The 22,804-nt window shown below is 43.5% G+C and overlaps 1 protein-coding gene across 3 annotated transcripts in view; it reads right to left on the reverse strand.

The window, feature by feature from the left end:
* UGGT2 (UDP-glucose glycoprotein glucosyltransferase 2) overlaps window positions 1-22,804 on the reverse strand; it is a 301,272-nt gene that overhangs the window by 93,639 nt on the left and 184,829 nt on the right. For all 3 annotated transcript variants that reach the window (XM_073348024.1, XM_073348019.1, XM_073348032.1), the window contains exons 25-26: window positions 21,765-21,867; window positions 16,681-16,760 (exon numbers count right to left, since the gene is read on the reverse strand). In XM_073348024.1, coding sequence (XP_073204125.1) covers window positions 16,681-16,760; window positions 21,765-21,867 — 183 coding nt within the window. The remainder of the gene's footprint in view (window positions 1-16,680; window positions 16,761-21,764; window positions 21,868-22,804) is intronic.

A 22,804-nucleotide genomic window follows, 5' to 3' on the forward strand; every position in this document is an offset into this window, starting at 1 on the left:
AAGTTTCTGGAGCTATAAGTATAACCTTCTCCTCCTGACAACAGCAGTGTAGTTCTTGTATAGATAGGGGAACTAATTCCAAAACTTGCCTTAGGGAGGTAATGGCAACTGCCACATGCTTGTGTAATCTGTCATTTTGACTAATCTTGCCATCTGATGATACTGGAATGGAGAGTCTGACATGCCTACCTATGGAATGCTAGTAGGATTGGTACCCACATTTTTATCATGGTTTGTTGTAGGACTCCAATCAACCATTCTGGATAAACTCTAGAATAGCTGAAATCACCAGAACTTTGTGATTATGATTATATATATTGTGGCCTTTTCTTTTTATATATGCAATGTGGGTTCCCAGGCAATCTAGTAAGTCCAAAGTCCTTTCTGGGCCAGTGGAGGACTAGCAAGAGGACTTCAAACTCTTACTTTTCTTCTCTTATGTATCCTTTACGTGAACTGACTTGAAAGATAGCTGATTCTTCTCTGCCCAAGACATTATTTTCATTTTTGTGGCGAAGCTTTGACTCCCTGTTTTTGAAGGGATATCAACACTCATGCCTCAGTTATAAGCCAATCTCATGTATCTAATAATGCTTGAAATGAAAGAGATTTTATTAACGAGCTCCTTGCAAACCACTTGTATCCTGTAATGGAACAGTCCTGGGGTGGTGGTGGGGAGTTGGGCGGTGCATGTGTGGTGCTTCCCTTGGCTATTTATAGGGAAGAGGTACTATTCATCCTGGCCTGGGGATTATTCAGATGAGGCAGGTTACTGGTACAAATACCTCAATTGTGGAAGTAGCTCTCTAGACATCCCTGGGAGCCTGAAAAGTTGCCTGCGCACTACACAGGCTGGCTAGCACCCTAGTAAGCACTATATGAGCAACCTAGTATGACTCACTAAATCAGTATCATTTTGAACATGAGAAGGGATTTCTCAGTTACTCCTCTGTAATCCCATGATGTCTCAGCTTTGCAGGGAGGGGAAACCTTATGAGCCTCTGATCTGGTCACAGACTGCCTGAAGTGCTCCTAAGGCTATAATGTGGAGCCAGCCTATGCAGTGGAGAAAGGTTGGAGAGAAAGACCCTTTTCCTGCCTTTCAGACTCTCTCTGACTGATGATCAGAAGGTACAATTCCCATTGCACTGTGCCTCAAATCTGAGTCCCTTTCCCTGGCAGAGCAAGGGTCCTTGGGCTGAAAGCTGTGCATAGTGCTGTACATGGGAGAAAAGCTCCATAAAACACTTCCTCAGGGAGTGGAAGGCAAATGAAAAGGGGTTTACTTCCTGATTTTCACACCACTTGTTCAGTAATAATATTAATTGTTGCCTTGCAAAGGTGCTTTGCTTCTCTGGGACCCTGAATTTCTGGGGTTTGCAATGTACCAGAACTGGGACATATACTGGGGATGGTAAATTACCTAAGTTGATACCTACAAAACCTTTCTACAGTGACAAATCACTGAAAGAATGGTTAAAGTCCATCTTGGCTCTGGGGGCAAAATTCAGAAAATGTCTTAAAAAAGGTAAAAGAAATCTCAACAGCTCCAGTTTTTAAGTACTACAATGGGCACAAACTCACAATGGTCAGTGCGGATGCAATCAGCTATGGCCTAGGTAGTGTGTTGTCTCATTTTATTCTCACACACTTACAGGAGCTGAAAAATGATATGCACAGACTGAAAATGAGTGCCTAGCAAGCATATGGGCATGTGAGCACTTTTACAGATGTGTGTGTGTGGACTGGATTCATTTACACGGATAATAGATCATAAACCGCTTGTAACCCTCATCAACAGAAAAGACCTAGATCAAGCACAACGGAGATGCCAATATCTGTTGCTAAGGAAAATCTGGTAGTAGCAGATACACTGTCACAGAGCCCAGCATCACACTCAACTACCGGTGAGCTCAAAGAGGACATAAAAGGAGTATGTGGCTGCTGTGGATACATACAGACCAATGTCACAAAAGAGACTACTCCAGCTACAAAAAGCGACCTCAGACAAACACACAACTTCAGGAAGTTGTAAGATACTTGGGCGGCTGGCCCAAGTATCTAAAAACACTAAAGAAATGACCAGTGACTACTTTGCAGTGCTTGGACAATTAAACAAGTCAAATTGATTAACGAATAAAGCCATTGAAATTTCAAATGAAATAAGAGGAGAAATCCTACACCTCATTCATGAAGGACATCAAGGATTAACTAAATGCCGGAAATGGCCCAGCCAGTCACTGTGGTGGCTTGGCATCAGCAAGGACATAAAGAATAAAGTATCTGCATGTGAACATTACAGAAAAAACAGACCAAGACAAGACAAAGAACTTTTAATAACAACACAAAGAACGTTTAATAACAACACTTCTACCAGATAGACCTTGAAAGAGACTAGCTGCAGATTTATGCGAATTTGAAGGACATCATTACCTGGTCATCATGCACTATTTTCCCAGGTATATAGAAATAATGTATTTGAAAGACACAAATATGTTGCAGTGTTATTGAGAAATTCAAGTGTACTTCACTTCAGTATTTCCGGACAAGTAGTGACAGACAATGGACCACAATTCACTGCAGCAGAATTTAAGTCATTCCAAATAAAATATAATTTTGATCATATTACTAGCAGGACACATTACCCACAAGTGACTGGAGAAGCTGGGAGAGCTGTACAGACAGCCAAGAAAATCCTGTAGAGGAAGATCCATGTCTTTCTCTTCTGAGTTGCAGATCCACACTGATAGTGGCTACTGGATATAGTCCAGCACAACTCCTGATGGGAAGACAACTCAGAAGTCCCGTTCCAGCTTTGGAAAATAACCTATTTCTAAAGTGGCCAGACACGAAGAGAGTAGACAAATTGAATAAAAAGGCTAAAAGAATTTATGAACACTTTTACAACAGACATCACACAGAGAACTGTCAGGTGTAGAACCTGGTGACCATGTTCATATAAACTGCATGGAGAAAAAGGATGGACAACTCCAGCTGCAGTAAAGAACAAGAATTCAGTGCTTGCATCATGTGTGATCGAGACCAACAGTGGAGACTTCAACAGAAACTGTCAACATCTACAGTTTGTTCCTCAGAAACAAAGCAATGACAGATGCAGAACAAGAAAATGACTCAAGGATTCCAAAGCGACCACAGCCAGTCATTGTAACTAATGAAAGGCAGATGACTAAGATGTTACACATTCAGGTCATGTAATTACAAAACCAGTACAGTTCAGAGACACTTACCAGACTGATACGTTCTGAACTTCAAAGACAGTGTGACAGTGTAAATATTGTAAATGGTAGGAATGCAGAACTTAAAAGAGCGAGATGTAATAATAGAAAGCTAAACTGTATTACACTGTTCAGCCACCAGGTGGCACTTATTTAAACAACCCTCAGCCATACTTAGCAGAGCATTAAAGGCACACAACTGGTATGTATAAGCAAGCTCTGTGATCAGTCCGTATCTGGTACAGAAGACTATGACAGGGACTTCTGGATCCTTTCTGGGGTTTTCCCTGTCTGGCCTGGATCTTTTGTGGGACTTACTCCTGAGTTGGCCCGATAGTGTTCTCCTCATTTGTAGACTCTCTCCATGAAATGCAGTAGAGTCACAGAAAAGTCCTCAGAGCAGGGAGGGAAAAAACATGCTGCTCTGGCTCTGAGCCCCATGCCCCGGCAGCACAAGGGTCAGCTGGCTGTGAACAGACAGGGTATAATTTGCCCTCTGTATAGACTGTGCTGCTTCAGATAGGGAACAACACTTAGATTTAGCCCAGCATTTGTAGGTAGCTTTGTAGGTCTGGGGGAGGGCATGTAGAAGTGTCTCAGAAAGCAAGCTTGCAGCTGCAAATCTGGGTGGTTGAAACTGAGAAATACTTGATCCAGGATGGAGGTGGAGGAAAGATTTTAAGTTGCTATTGCATGAAAACAAATAAAAATTGAAGTTATAAAACAAATAGTCAGTAGAAACTGAATTACCAATTTGTTTTATTGCCAAGCAGAAAATTTGGAGGCCTAAACTGAATGGCAGGGTTTAATCCTGGAGGCTCCAGAAACAACACTAGACTGCCTCTGAATTTCATAGGTGGGGGCAGCAGGCATTAACCATAAATGATGAATGGAGACAGAAGCTGAGCAACAGAAAATGAGATTATGTGAAATCATATGGATAATTCATAGCAGTCTCTTCAATTGGAAATGAGCTGTGTATGTGATTGGGGAGGACATAACAAGAAATGACTGCCAGTGTATTATTACTAGCTACTGTAAAAGATTAGTATAAGATGAATATACTAAAATATTATGTGTTGATGGCTCAATCTATCAGAGAGCTAATATTTTAAGAAGATTAACAATTATATGGACTCATAAGTAGCCATTACTGAATTAATTTTGGTGAACTAAGTCGGAATTACAATGGAATTAGCTGTGCTCCGTTGTGTAGAGTAGACACATTTATTTTGGCAAAAAAAGGGCTGATTTCTTTGCAAAACTTTGTTTTTCCCCAGAACAAAAAAGTGTCGTATTTGCGATGGTGTTTAATCTAAAATATTACTGGCTAACGCTGCTACAGTTTTTGGTCATTCGGATACAGAGAAAATGACAATTACCATTGTTGAAATCAACACAAGAGATCATCAAACAATACCAATCACAGAGATTTCCCTCAGTTCTGATGTAATGTAACTGAAGGTTCTTCAAGATGCATGATCCCTATCAGTATTCCACTGAGGGTTATGCACATGTGACATGTGCCCGGAGCTTTTCAAAGTAGTATTGCTCGGCGCTCCGCACATGCACCCTTGCATTGCCTCATGGTTTCACCCAAGGCAATAAAGGGTAGGGCAGACTGTCCACATCTTCACTTCCTTCTCCACCACAGACCTACAGAGGATAAGGAGGGTGGGACTGGAATACAGATGAGTCCACACATCTTGAAGAACCTTCAGTTACAGGTTAATAACCTCCTCTTTGAGAGAGAGAGATGGTCCCTATTGTATTCCTCTGAGAGTGCGAGGAAGATGGTGGAACCGTAGACTGGAGACTGCTGAGCTGAATGGGGCATCTGTCACAGAATCATATACCAGAGCATAGTGAGAGGAAAAGGTGTGTACCGAACTTCACACGGTTGCTTCACATGTCCGCAAGGGACACGTCATGGAGCATGGTTGTTGTTGATGCTTGCACTCTCGTGGAATGGGCTTGTATCCCATCTGGTGGGGAGCACCCTGACAACAGACAGAAGTGCATAATGCACCCTGAGACCCACTTAAGTCTCCAGGTGGAAATGGCCAGTCCTTTATTTCTCTCTGCTATGGCAACAAATAGCCTGGGAAACTTCTGGAATGGCTTTGACTTTGTAGGTAAAAGGCCAGGGCCTTACGCACATTGAGGGAATGAAGCCACCATTCTTTGTTCAAGATGTGTCGTTTTGGAAAAAAGGTAGACAGATGTATGGGTTGGTTGAGGTGGAATTGAGAAATCACCTTTGGGATGCAGTCATAGTGAGACCTTGTCCTTATGGAACGTTGTGAAACTGGGGTTTCCAATTATGGCTCCCAGCTCACCAACCCTCCTCGCTGAGGCAACAGCAACAAGGAAAGTGACCTTCATGGAGAGGAGAGAGACAGGACAGAAGGCCAGTGGTTTTAAGGGAGAGGTCATTAAAAGAGGTAAGGACTAGTTTGAGGTCCCATTGGGGAGCTCTGGGCTGAATAGGTGGATATTTACATTAAAAGGGCCTTCCTGAATCGGGTGGTCAAGGGGTGGGTAAAAACTTAATGCCCTTCCCACGGGAGGATGGAAAGCACTAATGGTGGCTGCATGCACTCTGACAGAGTTGAGAATGAGTCCCAAGGTTTTCAGTTGGAGGAAACAGTCTAAGAGTATGGAGATGCTGTGACGTTCCCCTGGCGTTATCTGGACCAGTGATCTGCTAAGTCACTCCAATTCTTGACTCTGGGAGCCAGCCTTACTCTGCTGTGCTGTGAGAACCCTCACTCCTGGGCTGTTCATGCATAGCCTCTGGCAGGTAAGCTGCTCCTTGGATTGTGCAACCGAATGACACTAGCCAATGTCTCCAGTCCCAGACACCACCTTAGGAACCTCCGTCTTGCAGTGTCCAGTTATGCCCGCTGGACACAGCAACCTTATATGAGTTCGTCAATTTAATAAAGAAATTGATACATGCCAGGCTTGTTATCCCAAGGGAGTCTCTGACACGCTTCAAACCAAACGCACTGCTTGAGGTAGAATAAACAAACAGATTTATTTACCAAAAAGATACATTTTAAGTGATTATAAGTGATAGGCAAAAAGTCAGAGTGGTTACAAAAAGAAAATATAAACATGCAGTCTAAACTCTCAACCCTATTAGACTGGGTAGCAACTAGATTAAACAGTTTTTCTCACACCACTGCATGTTGCAGTCCTTAATATATAGGTTTGTTCCTTAAATCCGAACCAATCTTCTGTGTTGGGAGTCCTGTCTCCTTCTTAGTGTCTTGGTTACTTGTAGCATAGGTGGAGACAGGAGAAGGGCCCAGTATGTCCACTCTTGGGGAGCACAAGTCCAGGCATGTCTGTGTGGCATTGCTGAGTCTCTCCCAAGCAAGGTTGAGCAATTCCCCTGGTGTGGCCTCATGCAGGTGAGCTCCCTCATTGCATTGTAGCTCCCTTGCTGGACAATAGCTGTTGATGGGTTGTTTGACACCCGGCCCGGGCATTGGTTACTTTCCTTGCTGTTGCCTCTGGGGAGCTAATATCTGGCTGATTCCCCAACTTACAGCATGTTTTAGTGACCGCCATACAACACAATTCTCATAACTTCATATGCATTAATGATACACATCTATGGATAGAGAAATGACTTTCAGCAGATCATAACCTTTCCCCTGATGCCTTACAAGGCATGCTTTATACTAAGATCACGATTATACGAAAATGAAGAATATGGGGTTACAGTATGCTCCCCCAAGGTACAGAATGTCACAGCTGACCACAGCTTCAGGGGCAAGACCTTGCCGTAGGGCCTAGGAAGTGAAGCATGTCCATTTGGCCTGATAAGATCGCCTTGCGGAGTCTTTCTGGCTACTGGAGAGGACATCTTGAACTGCCAATGAGTATTCTTGTGCTAATAGAGGTGTCAATCCAAAAATCACACTGCCCTGTGTAGCATCTATGGATTGGAAGCCTAAGTCTGCTGTTGTATTGTGTCAGCCATTCCACAAACGTCCATAGCGGGAGTGAACGTTGTTTCAACATGCAGAGAAGAAGAGGGAACCAGAATTGGCAAGACCAGAACAGATCAGAATGACCACGACTCTCTCCCACCTGAGTTTGTGGAGGATAAGGGGTAGAAGTGTGTGTGGGGAAGGTGTAGTTCAGAAATGGGCAAACTACGGCCCACGGGCCACATCCAGCCCGCAGGACCGTCCTACCCAGCCCCTGAACTCCCGGCCAGGGAAGCTAGCCCCACGCCGCAGCCTCAGCTTGCTGTGCTGCCAGCGCTCTGGTCCATCGCTCCTGCCGGGCAGCACGGCAGCATGGCTGCGAGCACCTACTGCTCTGAGTGGCATGGTAAGGGAGTGGGGGTGTTGGATAAGGGGCAAAGGGTCCCGGGGGGCAGAAGTTCGGGGGGGGGCAGTCAGGGGATGGGGGGGTTGGATAGGCATGAGAGTCCCAGGGGGCCTGTCAAGGGGCAAGGGTGTGGATAGGGGTTGGGGCAGTCAGGGGACAGGGAGCAGAGGAGGTTGGATTGGTGTGCCTCAGTGACCAAAGATGTCTGCGATTATTGTGTTGTGCAACTCCCATTCATGGTCGGTTGCAAAGTTCTTGCTGAAAGAATCTGCAATCACATTCTGGGTGCCAGGCATGTAGGGCGCTGACAAAAGAATATGGTGTCCGATGCACCATTCCCAGAGGCGAATTGCCTCCACTGACATCACAGCCCCCTTGTTTGTTTATGTAGTATACTGTGGTGGTGCTGTCTGACATCATGATGATGTGGTGCTAGTGGATAGCTGGTAAGAACACATGGCATGCTTTGCATACAGCCCAAAGTTTGAAAATGTTTATGGGCACCCATGCCTCTCGCGTGGACCAGGTGCCTTGTGTCATGTGATTGCCAATGTGAGCGCCCCAGTCTCACACTTATGCATCTGTTATGACTGTCATGGTTGGTGAGGGTGGGAGGAAGCACATCCCAGAGCAGATTTGTATCTGGTCCGTCTACCACTGAAGAGAAGAAATGACCTCTGGTGGAACATTGAATATGGTGTCCATGGATTGGTGCACAGGGGAATAAACTCTTTGCAGCCATAGTTACAGACTGTGAAGATTCAGGCAGGTGAAGAGTGTGACATATGTGCACTCCGCCAAGTGCCATAGGATGGAGAGACAGGTCCTGGCTGAGACCGAAGGGTTGGAGGTCATCAGGGCTATTTGGTCCAGTAGGCTCTGGAATCTGTCCTGTGGCAGATAAGCTCATGCACAGGTCAAATCGATGCAAGCTCCTATGAATTCCATGGACCAAGTAAGGTACAAAGTTGATATTTTCATATTGATGCTCACTCCTAGGGAGGAGAGGAGAAGAAGAAGATGGGACATTGATGCTTGAGCTTCCTCTTTTCCAGCAGCCATTTGTCCGGGTATGGGAAAACAAGAATTCCCTGACATTGTAGGTGAGCCGCTACCACAGAGAAAACCTTTGTAAAAACTCATGAAGCAGTGGTAAGTCCAAATGGGAGAACCCTGTATGGGAAGCATCGATGCCCTACTTGAGCCTCAGGAACCTTCTGTGGGTTGGATGTACATTGATATAGAAGTAGATGTCTGCATGTCGAGAGCCGTAAACTACATGCCTTTTTCTAGTGAGGGAAATGATGGTCGCAAGCACAACCATATGGAATTTTGGCTTGCAAATCGTGTGGTTGAGGTGTCAGAGATCCACAATCGATCTTGTAGTGAGGCGGTGTGGCCTCCCACGGACACAGAGGGAGAGGAATCCCTGGTGGGTGGAGCCAGGCTGTGTTCACCCCTCCCGCCAGAAAGTCAGTGGGCGGGTCAGGAAGTATAAAGGGAGGGTCTGGGAGCTCAGTTCTGGTGCAGCTGCCAGAGGAGCCAGATGCCTCCTGCTTGCTCACGACCTGGGAGACTGCCGAAGGGCCCTGTGGAACTGAGGACTGGCCAGAGCTGCATGCTGACCCGACCAAGGAGGAGTGGCCAGAACTACCGCAGGCCTTCTACACGGACAATCTGGAGGACACTCTACCGATCCAGGTACACCCCAAGGGGGAGTTAGGAAGTGGCCCGGGGCAGCCGATCCTAGCCTGGCTGCAGCGCTGCCGGAGATCAGGTCAGCGTGTTGCAGTCAGGATCCCTGCTGACCCAGTGGCAGATCCCTCCACCAGTGGTAGGGCCCTGGGCCAGGGTGCAGTGGAGCAGGTGGGCCTGCGTCCCCCCACCCACCCCAACCCTAGGGTGATAGTCTGCCCCTCTCTAGGCCACGGAGTCAGTGTTTGTCGGCTATCTGCAGGAGATAGAATGCCTGAACCCTTTGCTACTTGGCCCTGACCACAGACCCAAGCCTTAGCAACGTTAAACAACATCCAAGACCTACTTGTCCATTGTTATAGCTCTCTAATCTGGTAAAAAGAGTTTGAGACAATTCCCAAAAGATGTGGAGGGTAGGAGTATTGGTGTATGGAGTGGCTGACATCTCTCTAGGCACACTCAGAAATACCGCTTTCGCAATGACTGAGTGTGTTGTGCAGACATCTGCATTGCCGGAACAGGTGGACGGGCTCTGTGTAGAAGTTAGGAGTTCTATAGTGTTGGGCTGGTGGTGGGTGATAAAATGTTCTCTTTGGTGCCAGCGTATATATGCCGAAGGACTGTAAAGTGGCTCTAGAGTCTTGAGAATGTAAGGAATCATCAGTTTTCTGGTTGAAGAGATGTGATTAATCAAAAGGAAGGTCCTCAGATTGTGTTCTGCACCTCTCTCTAGGGAAACCTGAGGAGTGTAACCAGGATTCCCGCCTCATTACAATTCCAGTTGCCAATACACACGAGGACATGTCCACTGAATCAACTGTAGTCTGAAGTATGGACCTGGTGACCATCTTGCCTTCTGATAAAATTGCTTGGAATCAAATATGATCCAGTTGAGGTAGGTTCTATGTTTATAGTTTATAAAGTCATACTTGGACATCAATGCCAAGTAGTTAGAGATCTGGAACTGCAGTCCAGCCAAGAAAAAACCTTTCAACCCATGAGGTCCAGTCTCTTACCCTCCCTGTCTGCCGGGAATCGAGCATGGGTGTTTTCCTTTGGTCTGTCTGACACAGTCTGTATTACTAAGGAGTTAGGTGGAGGGTGTGAAAACAAAAAATATGACGATGGCAGGGTGCTACTAGAGAGGCCTTAATCAGCTCCTGACACTCCAGCCCCAATCAGGGGGATTGGATTGGGGCTGGGTAGATAGCCTGATGCTTGCTGGTAACTGTCCACACCTGCTAGCCTCATTAGAAGGAGCTATAAGGCTGGGAGGAAGTGAGAGCAAGGGGATCTGGGGGCGCAGAGACTAGGAGGGGAAGGTCAGGCTCAAACTGAGAGGGCAGTGGGAGTCTCCAAGTCTGTGGCCGGCTAAACTGTGGTAAAAATCCTGTATATCGTTGGAAACTGGTGGTGGGGACTTGATCACAAATAAAGAGCACGAGTGTTGCACCAGCCTGAAGTGTCCCTGAGTCTCTGAGAAGAGGGATAGAAGAGGAGCCAAACCGAAGGGGCATGGCATGCGCCCTGTTACACTGACCCTTTGTGGGGGAACATAGTACCTTTTCTCAGCCCCCTTCGGGGTTGGTGCACACGTGGCTGGGGAATGCCACATGGTGTGTGTCAGTTGAAGAATGGCATCACTGATTGGTAAGGCCACCCGTAGCAGTGCTGATGTGTGAAGAATGTCTAGTGACTGGTGCTGACAGTCTTGCACCTCTTCCAGTGGGATCACAAGAGCATTGGCAATTCTCTGTAGTTCTTGAAACTGACGATAGTCATCTGGCAGGGAGGAAGGTGTCAAGGATACAGCAGTGTCTGGAGATGATGAAGGGAATGTCTCTGGATACGCTGGTACTGGATTGATCAGTGCATCATCAAAAGCCATTTCTGAATGTCTACTGGATGAAGGGTGGGGCGGTGAAACGGGGAGTTCTCCTGAGGCAACAAGACTGTTCCGAAAGTGATGACTGGGACCATAAACTCCAATATGGCCAACTTGGTTGATCCTGCTGTTGTTGTACTTGTGCCCAAGGAGCTGGATACCAGCTTCTTGGGTAAGGCAAGGGAGAAAACTGCCATGGAGCCATCAGAACCCTCTGGTAGTCATGTTCTGGAACGGACGTGGCAGACTATGCCGAACGTCTGGGTCCTCAGATTCCGAGGAGTCGGAGTCTTGCATGAATGGCAGTGCCGATGGAGCCACCAGAATGGGATGCATTGGAGAGGTATGGTCAGCAGGAGGTAGATGTAATGCAGGATATGGTGCCCTCTGCAGAGTTGAGTGCACTGGAACAGGCAGCGACTTCACTCCTTCCAGGGTGAACAGTTCCTCAGGGCTGGAGTGCTTCTGATTCTCCCCAGAGTCTATGGTATTCAGTCTCTTGACAGGACTGGAACTGGTAAAGGCACCTGTCTCGGGACCTATAATTCAAGGGATGCCAGAAGAACCAAGGCAGGAGGGATACACGGATCCAGTGCCAGGCACGCAGAGTGGCCTCTCATCACTCTAGTGTGTCTTGCAGTGTGTAGCTCCTCTGTGGCTGGAACTTGTGGACGGTGCAACATCCTTCTTGGATTTAGAGGAAAACTTACTGCCATGCTTATGCACATGCTTCTGTGGCTGATGGCTAGGCCCCAATGTGGAGTCCGTAGCGCTGGTACTGGTGGATCCAGATGGAGGCTTCATGGTAGGGGGAGCACTTTTGGATTGCTCAGGCTGATGTATGAGGTGGGGGGTGTTCCCTGGACAGGATCTGATTTCAGAGCCATGGCTACCTCCAGGGGTTCTTCTTGAGGCAGAGAACTCTGCTTCCTGCATACAGGCAGGGAAGGAGAGGCAGATACTGCACCTGGAGGCGATGTGGGCTTCCCCCAAACAGTACAAACAGCACTGGTGTTTGTAGCTGATGGAAAGTGAATAAGGGCAGGAAGCACAGACTTTGAATCCTGGCGTCTTTAGCATAATCCACTACCTAGACATGGGAACTGGGATCGGGGAGGTTATTTGGCAGGAAAAACTGCTGAAGCGGAGTCCCAAGTCCTTAATTAAAAAAACTGCTAGGAATTACCAAAGTACAACAAAAAAACAATAAAATCCTAACTATGAATGAAAATAAGAACTGTTTTTGTAAATTTTTTTTGAAAATGTGTCACTAAGAACAAAAGGTCAACAGAAGCTCCAACTCAGACCATGTGGCAGTGAGAAGGAACTGGAGCTACAGAAGGTCCGCCTTGCCCTTTACCACCTCAGGTGAAACCATAAGGCAATACAAGGACACATGTGCGGACAGCTGAGCAATGCTACTTTGAAAAGCTCCAGGCACATGTGCATAACCCTCGGTGGAATATAGTAGGGACCATCACTTGAAGGAGGAGGAAATAATTAAAATCACAATGGACCAAACTATGTTTCACAAAGTGTTAGTCTTGAATAAAACACTGTTAAATAAAAGTATTAATATCCTTTTGAGATTTTTACTCTCTCTCCTCAAACACTTTGGACTCCCTAATAATCCATGGTAACTGACATTTTTCAAAGATCCATGTTATTAATATCTGAAAGGACTAAGTGTGACAATATATTTAAAGAAGAATCCTGGATGTCTTAAAATATCAGACAAAATTTTGGCATTCCTTATTTGTTTCACTTTTTGTATATTTAATATTTGTAGATACATTTTTGTTTGAACTTTGGTGATGGAGACTTTTCAGGCATCACAATTAAATCCTTACAAAAACAGATGCTTGATTGTTAATTCAAACCAAGAGTATTACACATTCATCACTTTTAGAACATATGTGTTAATGGGAAAACCAAAAGATGACAGGAGATTAGGCTGGAGGCAGAATATTCACCAGAAGAATGAGACCATTCTGTATATGTGAGCAAGATCAAATTGGCCTTGCAATTATGAAGCCCTACAATGACTTATTTCCTGCACAGAACCGATTTTATGCCTGAAAGAATGCACAAAAACAAGGGAATTCAAAATATTGTAACAAATTATTTAATTATTTGGTAGTGACCCAGCTTCCTGATTACTATATAAAGTTAAAGCAGAAAACAAAGAAGGGGACCTAGTTAATAGGGACTCTGACAACCGGTCTAATAAACTTCTGTTGGTGAGAGAGACAAGCTTTGGAGTACTTTAATGTTATTCTTTAGTAAAACAAAAGAACCAGAAACTCTATACCAATTAGTTACACGAAGAGAACAACTGAGTCAAGAAGACTTAAATTGGCAATCTTGCACTTCAGTTTAGGGTGGGTGAAGGAGAAGCTATTTCCAAAATGGACATTTTCCAATGACAAAATTTTCCACATGAATGATTCCATACTCAAAGTAGAAATTTCTGTAGGTTCACATGTGAAGTCTTGTCGAGGATGCAAAGTCTAGGCAGAATCCTAGCAGACCTAGAGCAGCAGACACCAATGAACTGTTAGAGGCCTTTATCTTTAGGGGAGACTCCAGTTGTAATAGGGTCTTCTTTACCCCCCGAAGTGAGTTATCATTTGGAGTGGATGTAGACAGCTATTCTTCACTTTAATCTTTCATCAGACAAGAATTAAGTGATGCTTATCAGAAGGGGGAAATGCATTTAAGAACTAGCTGAGACATTGCTTCTACCTTTTACTGTAGACCTAAAGCCACCATCTGTCAAAGTGGTGCCAACTCTAGTCTTTTTTCACCTCTGGCTCACTAGGAAACTTTGTCCCTTTCTCAGAGATGAAGACCTGGCCACACTGATCCATGAATCTGTCACCTCCAGGTTGGATTGCTGTAATTCACTGTATCTCAAACTGAATGTAAAGACAATGCACATATTCCAGCAAGTACAAAAGGTGGCTGCCCACCTTTTGCATGGCTTAGAGTGCTGTGAGCAATCAGACCCATGCTTATCCCCTTAACTAACTCCCAGTCAATTTCCACTGCAGTTTGAGGTTTTGGTCCTAATATTCAAAACAATTAATGGATCAAGCCCAGCTGCGATAAAGACTGAATTTTGAATTACAAACCACCACACCAACTGCACTCCTCCCGGACAAGGTAGATCACAAAGCCCAGGACAAAGGTGCAGGAGACCTGGGGACAAAGCATTCTTAATCAAGGGGATCCGGCTATCAAATGAACTTCAAGAGCGTATCTGGCAAATTCAGCATCTGACCATCTTTCTGAAACACAGCAAAACTTTCCTCTTTGAAAAAGCCTTTCCACTGTAAGAATGACATTCACTACACTGTCACCTCCACTTTATCTAAACAACCCCAACCAAGCCAAAAAATTAAATACCCCAAAACAAATCTACCTAAATGAAAAGTAAATGAATAAAATCTACAAAAACCCAAACCAACCCCAAAACGCTACCTCATAAGCAGAGGTTTTTTACACGCTACAAAGGGAGAAATACCAGAGATCCCATGAAGTCCAATAGGACCTTACTACTGTTATCAATGTTACATGGGAAGTGCTCAGATACTACAGTGATGGGCAGTAGTACAAAACTCCAAAATAGATAGATTGATAGACTATAGAGCCTGACTGCAGCATTTCCATTTTCTAGCTTGTTGCTATTTGGGATACTGTCCAAATGACACCAATATTTTCCTGTAAGGGTAAAGAGAAATTCCCTGGTGACTGAATCTAATAATCACAACCATCTACATTTTCATGAAGTTTCTGGGGACTAAAGAGAGACTGTGGGCTTGTCTAGTCAGTGAATTTGTGCACATTAAGCTCTGCTGTAAATCACTTGGATTTACTCTGCTTTGAAATGGGAGTAGATCAAAGTGCACTAGGGAACTCTGAGTATGAGATACCAGGGTCCACACAGCCTGTTAGTGCACATCATACTAGTGCAGATTTATTTTCTGTAGATCATACCATAGATTTATTTTCTATGCACTAACTCACCATCTAAACAAGACCTAAATGAGAAAATCCAATACCTGAAGTGGAAACTCTTATATGCAAAACTTAGGAATCTCCTGTGGCAGATGAAAGTATGTGACCACTTCAGCCACAGACATCAGAAAGTCTCCTGGAGACAAAGAACTAGCCTACATAAGAAAAATTTTGCCAATACAGCTATACCAGTATAGCTATACCAGCAGAGACCGCTAGTGGAGCTGCAGCTTATATTGGCATAAGAAGATTTTTTGTCAGTATGGGTAAACTGCCTTCTCAAACAACATAAGCTATATTGGCAAAAGGACTCTTGCAGGTATAGCTGCATCAACACAGGGGAGCTTGCTGGCATAGCTATGTCAGTCATGGGTGTAGATTTTTTCACACCCTTGACTAAGATAGCTATGTTGACAAATCTTTGTGGTGTACACTTGGCCACAGTCACGAGGGTTGCTGAAAGTCTTCATTCTCAGTCTCCTTTTCTTTATCCATCTGTTCAGTCTTTTGAGATCTATCAATTCTTGTAATCCTCCCATTTTTTAAGAACAATGAAGATGGAGCACACACCAAAGGATCATTGTTCTGAGGAAACTGGCTTTATTATCTCTATATACAATAGGGATAACAGGAGAGGGAAAGAAGAACAGATGCATGGGGAGCACTGAGCTCCAGGGAAGAACAGTAGCAGAAAACTTCCAATACTATCCGTCAAAGATAGTGAGGGCTCAAGAATCTTGAAAGTGAGTAGTCCTGCCTTTTAGAAAGATGGCTGGTTGACGGCACACCTTAGAGCAGTCATGCTAAAATTTTACAGATGCTTCTGACCTTTGTGTTGGTTCTACAGTTTCACGACTTTCCTTAGAACAAGAGTTACATTTCTTTCAAAATGTTTATTGAAGAAATAGTCTTGAGTTTTGCAAAAGGGAAAGGCACAAGTACTTTTTCTAAAAGTTTTCTAAGTGTTACTCTAAATGAGCACCTTCATGCAAAATTAGGTGAAACAATTTGATGGGTTTACAGAAGAGAACAAAATGGAAATACTAAAGAACAAGGAGGAATTCCATAAATGCTTTAAAGAAAGAATGAGGGTTAAATATTTAAGTCACCAATAAATGAAGCTGATATTATGCATTTTAGTTAAAAGACCCCGTGTGTAGCTCTCACAACTCTTTTTGATGTTTGAGAGATTAACTGTTGCAGAGAAAACAATGGACAAGAAACTATCAATTGGTGTTTTTAAATGTAAATATTTTTGTCATTTTTAATTTGAAAAATTATTCTCATTAATTAGTTTAATCTCACTCAATAGATCTTGTTATGTATAAACCGCTACAGTACTACTCAATTTAAATTCACAGAAACTAATTAGTCCAGCAGCAGGAATCAGCCTCACTGAAACATTACTGATTCTTGAGGAGATTATATCACTGTAGCTTCTTTTAGTCATATTATATTACATATCTCAAAGAACAGCTATAGTTTCCTACTCACCTCTTCAAAGGTACTTCTGACAACTTAGATCTAGAGTTCATAAACAGCCTCAGTTTCATGTTGACAATATCTCCAAGTACCTAATAGAAAAGATAATTTTTCCATATTAAAAATGGATTTGGCTAGTTATCAAAGTTCCTTGGCTTTGAAAACAAACGATTCTCTTGACAAATCTTTTTTCCCCTCTGTGAGGGGGTGTATTAACTCCACACTAGAACTGAAGGGGTTAAGGAGCAGTTCTGGGCCCAGATGACTCCATTCCCCTGAACCTGCAGAGCATGCTCCAGATAGAGCAAGGGGCTTTAAATGGAGCCAGACAACTCACATGGGGGCAGATGAGGGAACAGGACAGATCTGGCCTGAGATCTCCTGACCAAAGCTGCTACAGACATCTCCGCTGGGAAGGAAAGGACTACTTCAGCAACTCCCAAACTGTGGATCAGTAGATGGGGTCATGGATCCAACGGGCAAGATTTGGCTTGTGAGACAATGCTGTCTCCCTGCAAACATGTCTGGGCCTATTCCACAAATGTTGCACCTCCTGGCCTGACATTTGTGGAGCAGATCCAGACTGTGTGGAGGTGGCAGTGTGGATGCCACTTTGTCATTAGCACAAGCCAGCTGTGGAAGCATCCTCGTGAGAGACTTGAATCCAGAAAATCCTTATTTGTGGTCAGCAAGCTTATCAACAGAGAGCATTCTCTATGCTTGAGCTGGTAAGAGCTTATGCTACCCTTTTCTGAGACGGGAATATGCAATGTCTTGTAAGCTCCTTAACGCAGGGCTCATATCTTCTTTTATGCGACCATGAGTACCCTGTTGGCACTCAGTAAAGAATTGTTTTAAGTTACTGTCTCTGTGCTGCAAATTCCTGGCTGACAATGAAATTATTCAGCCTCCCACACAGGTGATGACTGAGCATCTCAGCAAGTTGAAGCAACAGTTTGCAACCTTTCCCCCCCTGATTTGGACATGTCAAAGTCTGACTGTGTGTGAAATCCCTTTCATTACAAGCCCAATGCCATGGATTTGCCAGCAGCTTAAATCAAACAGCTCATCGAAATTTCCTGCCATTGACCCTTGAGAGGAACATATGTCCAACTTCTCTCCCAGAGTTCTGGTTCACTGTCAAGAATGACTATACTGCACTCTCAACACATGCCTTGAAACTGATGGTGCCATTTGCAAGCACATATATATGTGCAGCTGGATTCAGTGCACTTGTGTCCATCAGAGCACAACATCGATCTACCATTGATGTCACATCAAAGATTAGATGTGCAAATTCTAACATGCAGCCGGACTTTGAGAAGCTGTGTTGCAACATGCAAGCCCATGTCTCAAGTTAAAGAGCGCTAAATAACATATTGAATGGGCAAATTCCTTGACTTGCTTGGTCGCTGTGTTGCCTGTGCTGTCTGGGGTCACAGGAAACAGTAAGTCTCAAAATGGGGTCATGCAGGCAAAAAGTCTGGGAACCCTGGTCTGAAGATTGTTACTCCCCCTCTTTATCCCCCCCCCCTTTTGCTATCTTAAGATGGACTTTTTGAGACTGTGGAGGGGGGTGGATGGTAGGAAGTGGCCCAGGGAGGCAGTCTTGAGGTATGCCCAGGTGCCTGACATTGGTTGTCTCTCACAGGGCCCTGAATCAGAGCCTGGTGGAGTGGGAGGGCCTGGGCTTCCCTAACCAACACCCTTCCACCCCTCGCAGGAGTAAAGAGAAGACAGAGACTCTGGAAGCCTTGTGGCAAGGGCAAGCCACCTACAGCGGCTAGGAAACAGACTGAGGCTCCTTCCGTTTTAAGGACACAGTACCCTCTATAGTTCATTGGACACTGCTACTGCTAAAGGGGGAGTTGAGCTAAACTGGGCTGAGTTGCCACCCACCAAAAGGCAGGCCATCCCAGTTTTGGAGGAGTTGCCAACAGGAGGCACCAGAGACCAAGGGGGAAATTGAGGTCAATGACTTAAGCACTAGGTGATGCCACTGCTAAGCCTGGCCTCTTGTCAAACACTCTCTAAGGCTTCAGTAACAATCAGTATATATCTTAAGAAGTCTTTCAGTTCTAAGTATCTGCATTAAAGAATGGTTATTGTCAGTTAATTTAGGTAAAATATAGACCTGCCCTAAAATTAGTTCTGATCCAGCATGGAATGTCCTCCATATTCTAAATTTTAATGTTTTTCTCCAAAATATTAACAAATTAATTTTTTTAGAAACAGCTGTTGTCTTCATCTCCTTCCAGTATATATTCAAACTTCTTTTAATCTGTACCTTCCAGGATAAAGATAATGTTTTCTCTCTTATGAAATCTATGTTGGTTCTGCAACAAAGCAAAGTAGCAAACGTTCAAGAATTATACTGATATCACCAATGATGGATCAGTGATGTGTTAAACTCTTCATCCCAGAATTTTTGAATCATTTCCACCTAGTCTTTGATTTCTATCTGTTTATAGTAATTTCTAATGCACCCATCTCCATAGTACTGGTACCCAGGTGCTATATACAAAATGAGAATACTACTTCTTGCTTACATTTCTTTTGTTCTGTGGACAACTCATGGTTTAATGTTGAATTCTCTGGTGATTATATAAAGGAAAGCAAATAAATATAACAGCAATTAAAACTGGAAGATTAACACTGTTCAGAGTCATAAGGCTGCCTTCTAGTATACTTAGGCTGCATTTGGTTCAAGGAATCTAGCTCGGCTTACTAAGTGTCATTCTTTCTCAGACTAGTTTTCGAATTATCTGGAACTCCTAACTGTGCCTTTGTAACCTAACAAAAGCCTGTTCATCTTCTTATAGTCTTAATACATGACAATTTTAAGTCTCTCCAATATAGTATCATGAGACAAGTTTGAAGTGACTACCAAATGTCACAAGGTATGATAAAAATAGAATGCTTTCACCAGAGCACACAGATCATGAATGATTTTGATTAAACTGCTCATAAATGATTGGGACACTAATCATTTACTGGGGGATGACTCCTTAATTTTTTTATTGCACTACATAACACACAGGATTTATGACATGGATAGTTACCATTATTACTATTTGTAGAACACTGAAAAAATGTTTGGTGCTTTTCAAAACAATATATAAATATAAACCCAGCTCAGAAGAGCTTATGGTCTTGATGTCAGACATATACAAGACAAGATACCCAGAGACGACCCAACTTAAAATCTTTTCCCTTTGGGGTTTTATATGTGTACGTGCTTGTTTAAACAAATACACTCTTCTGGAGGAGGTGTAACGGTTTAATGTTTGTAGGGCATAATGAAATAGGTAGAGCTGAATAGTTTTTCAACAGAAAATGCAGTTTCTGAATTTTTTTTATTTGGTTTGTTGAACTGACTCAAAATGTTTTGTTTTGACTCATTTCAACATTAAACTGCAACTCCTATCACTGCGAGTTGCCTCTTGGGAGATGAAGTTCAGGTCCCCATTCTCTCCTATGGGCTGGGCTGCCTAGGTGGGTGGCAACTTCCATGATGCAATGCAGTCTCCCCTTTGACTAAGTGGCATTGTGCATCATGGGAGTTATACAGCTGCAGGTACATCATGGGAGATGTATTCCATCCAGGGAGTCCAGTTCATAAAGGAGAACAGGAACTTCAGACCTGAACTACAACTGTCAGGAGTCAATGTACCACCACAGGAAAATGCAGATTGTGCATCAACCCAAAACAAAAATATTTTGATTCAGAATCATCATAATGTTTCATTTTGATTGGAAATGCTGAAACTTAACATTTCATCACTTCTGAACTGAATTTTTCAGAACAATTTGTTCTCTGACAAATTGATATTTCAACTTTTTGTTCCAATTTGGGACAAAAACAAATGTTGAAATATCAGAATTTCCCATAAGATCAAAATTTTGCTTAGCTTCATCCTCAGGAGTTATGAATGGGAAGCAAGCGGGAGTCTGGTGTACTGAGAACAGAAGGACATTCCATGCACAGGGAACATCATGGAAAAAGGCATGAAAATGGGAGTTGAAAAAAGAAACAAATCTGTGAGGCTTGCATCATTTTCAAGGGGAAGAAGGTAAAACAAACTGCAACAGGAATCAAGACAGCTAGGGCAAAATTGTAGAGGGCCTTGAAGTCAAAGCAAGAAATTTAAATTTCACAGGGCTAGTCTTAAAGAAATGGCATAATGTGACTCATGAGAAAGGAAGGTAATTTTAGCAGCTTTGTATCCATGGTATTGTCTCTCAAGATCAGGAGTTCTCAACCTTTTTCTTTCTAAGGCCCACCCATCCACAGCCCACCTGTGCCAGAACTATTGTTTTTCTGCATATCCAGTAGATTAAAAGCTATAATAAATTGAAAGTCATACAGTTAAAAACACACATACACACACACAATATAAGAAAGAAATGGATAATATAAGTACACAGATAAAAAACTGAATATTAAGTTCAAATACTAATATGCCTGTATTTCCCCACTGCGCAGGGCTGAAGCCCAAGCCCCGCCGCATGGGGCTCCTTATGGTGTGGGGCCCCAGGCAATTGCCCTGCTTGCTATACCCTAATGACTGCCCTGCTGAAGCCAATGGATTTCAGCATATCATGCAGGAAAATTAACACGCTCTCTGGTTAAAAAAAAAAAAAAAAAAAGCCAGTGTGTCCAGATAGAGCAAGGGGAAACAGCATTAAATTTCTGTATGCTCTCTGATTTATTTTGCCAGACCACCTGAAACCTAATCAAGGCCTCCCAAAGGGCCATGGACCCCCAGTTGAGAATTGCAGCTCTAGATAATCAACAGTTACATGCAATAGAGGATTGTTCTTGGATATTCTTAATAGCACTAGCCATCCGAAGGAACATCCATTCAAGCACTGAAACGAGGTTAGATTTTATAGATATATCTTCTAATGAAGACATTCATTTTCTAAATTGTTAAATGTATATTTGACAGTTTAAGTTAAACTAGTCTCTCAGATAAATGTTAGGCTGTAATTTTTTTTTTAGATATTTCATGTAAAAATAAGAAAAAAAAACATTCTTAGTACAGGATAAAGAACACAAAAGTACAAATTAAAAGAAACTGCCATCGTCTTACAATCAATAAATGTGCCATCTTCTGTGCTTCTCTTGTTAAAGGATCAACAATAGCAATAACGTCATAGAATGGTTCATTCTGTTGAGGATCTATTTTTACTATGCTGTTAAAAAAAGATGTTAAACATAAGTGAAATGAAAAATTCTAAATTAAACTTGTGGAAATAACAACCATCAACAGGTTTTCTTAATTCTGAATTTATCATATTTTTAGCACTTTACATCATCTTTAAGAATTTTTCAATATAAGACATTGCTCCAACATTTATCAGAGGCCTGGTCTATACTAGGGGGTGGGATTGATCGAAGTTACACAACTTCTGCTACGTGAATAATGTAGCTAAAATTGATGTACTTAGATCTACTTACCACGGTGTCTTCACTGCAGTAAGTCGATGGCTGATGCTCCCCGTCAATGCCGCCTGTGCCTCTCACTCCGGCGGAGTACCAAGTTGACAGGAGAGTGCTTGGCAGTCGATTTATTGTGTCTAGACTAGACTCAATAAATCGACCCCCACTGGATCGATTGCTGCCCATCGATCCAGCGGGTAATGTAGACAAGCCCAGAGTCTCCTTGTGAAGTGTCCAGAAAAGCACATTATGAACCAAAATATTTACCTTTCTGTTCATTATAAACCTTTCATGCAAGCAATATCAGCCAGAATCTTCCTCAGGTTTCCATCACCACAGTGTAGTGGTGTGGCTGCTGACTGAGCTCTCCTTTGGAGCTGACTTTGGGACTCCTCCCACTACAGCTGGTTGACAAACTGTACCTCCTGATGCTTTTGCAAAAGTTGCAGGAGGACGGTTTGGGTCTTTTGCTACTGATCAGCTCATAGACAGATAATTTTCTCCATCCTTCCTATATCCATTTCACTCCTTGGTGGTGGTGGTGGGGTCTTTGATCCTGCTGACTACACAAGTTTGTGGCTGCCTACTGAGCACCTCCTCATAGCCAGGGGTTGCTTTACAGGCATCCTGCCCCTATTACCCGCTCAAATACTCCAGAGAGTCTATGTTGTAACTCACAGTACCCCTTTC

Source organism: Lepidochelys kempii, chromosome 1 (genome assembly GCF_965140265.1).
Source record: "Lepidochelys kempii isolate rLepKem1 chromosome 1, rLepKem1.hap2, whole genome shotgun sequence".
Taxonomy (NCBI): domain Eukaryota; kingdom Metazoa; phylum Chordata; order Testudines; family Cheloniidae; genus Lepidochelys; species Lepidochelys kempii.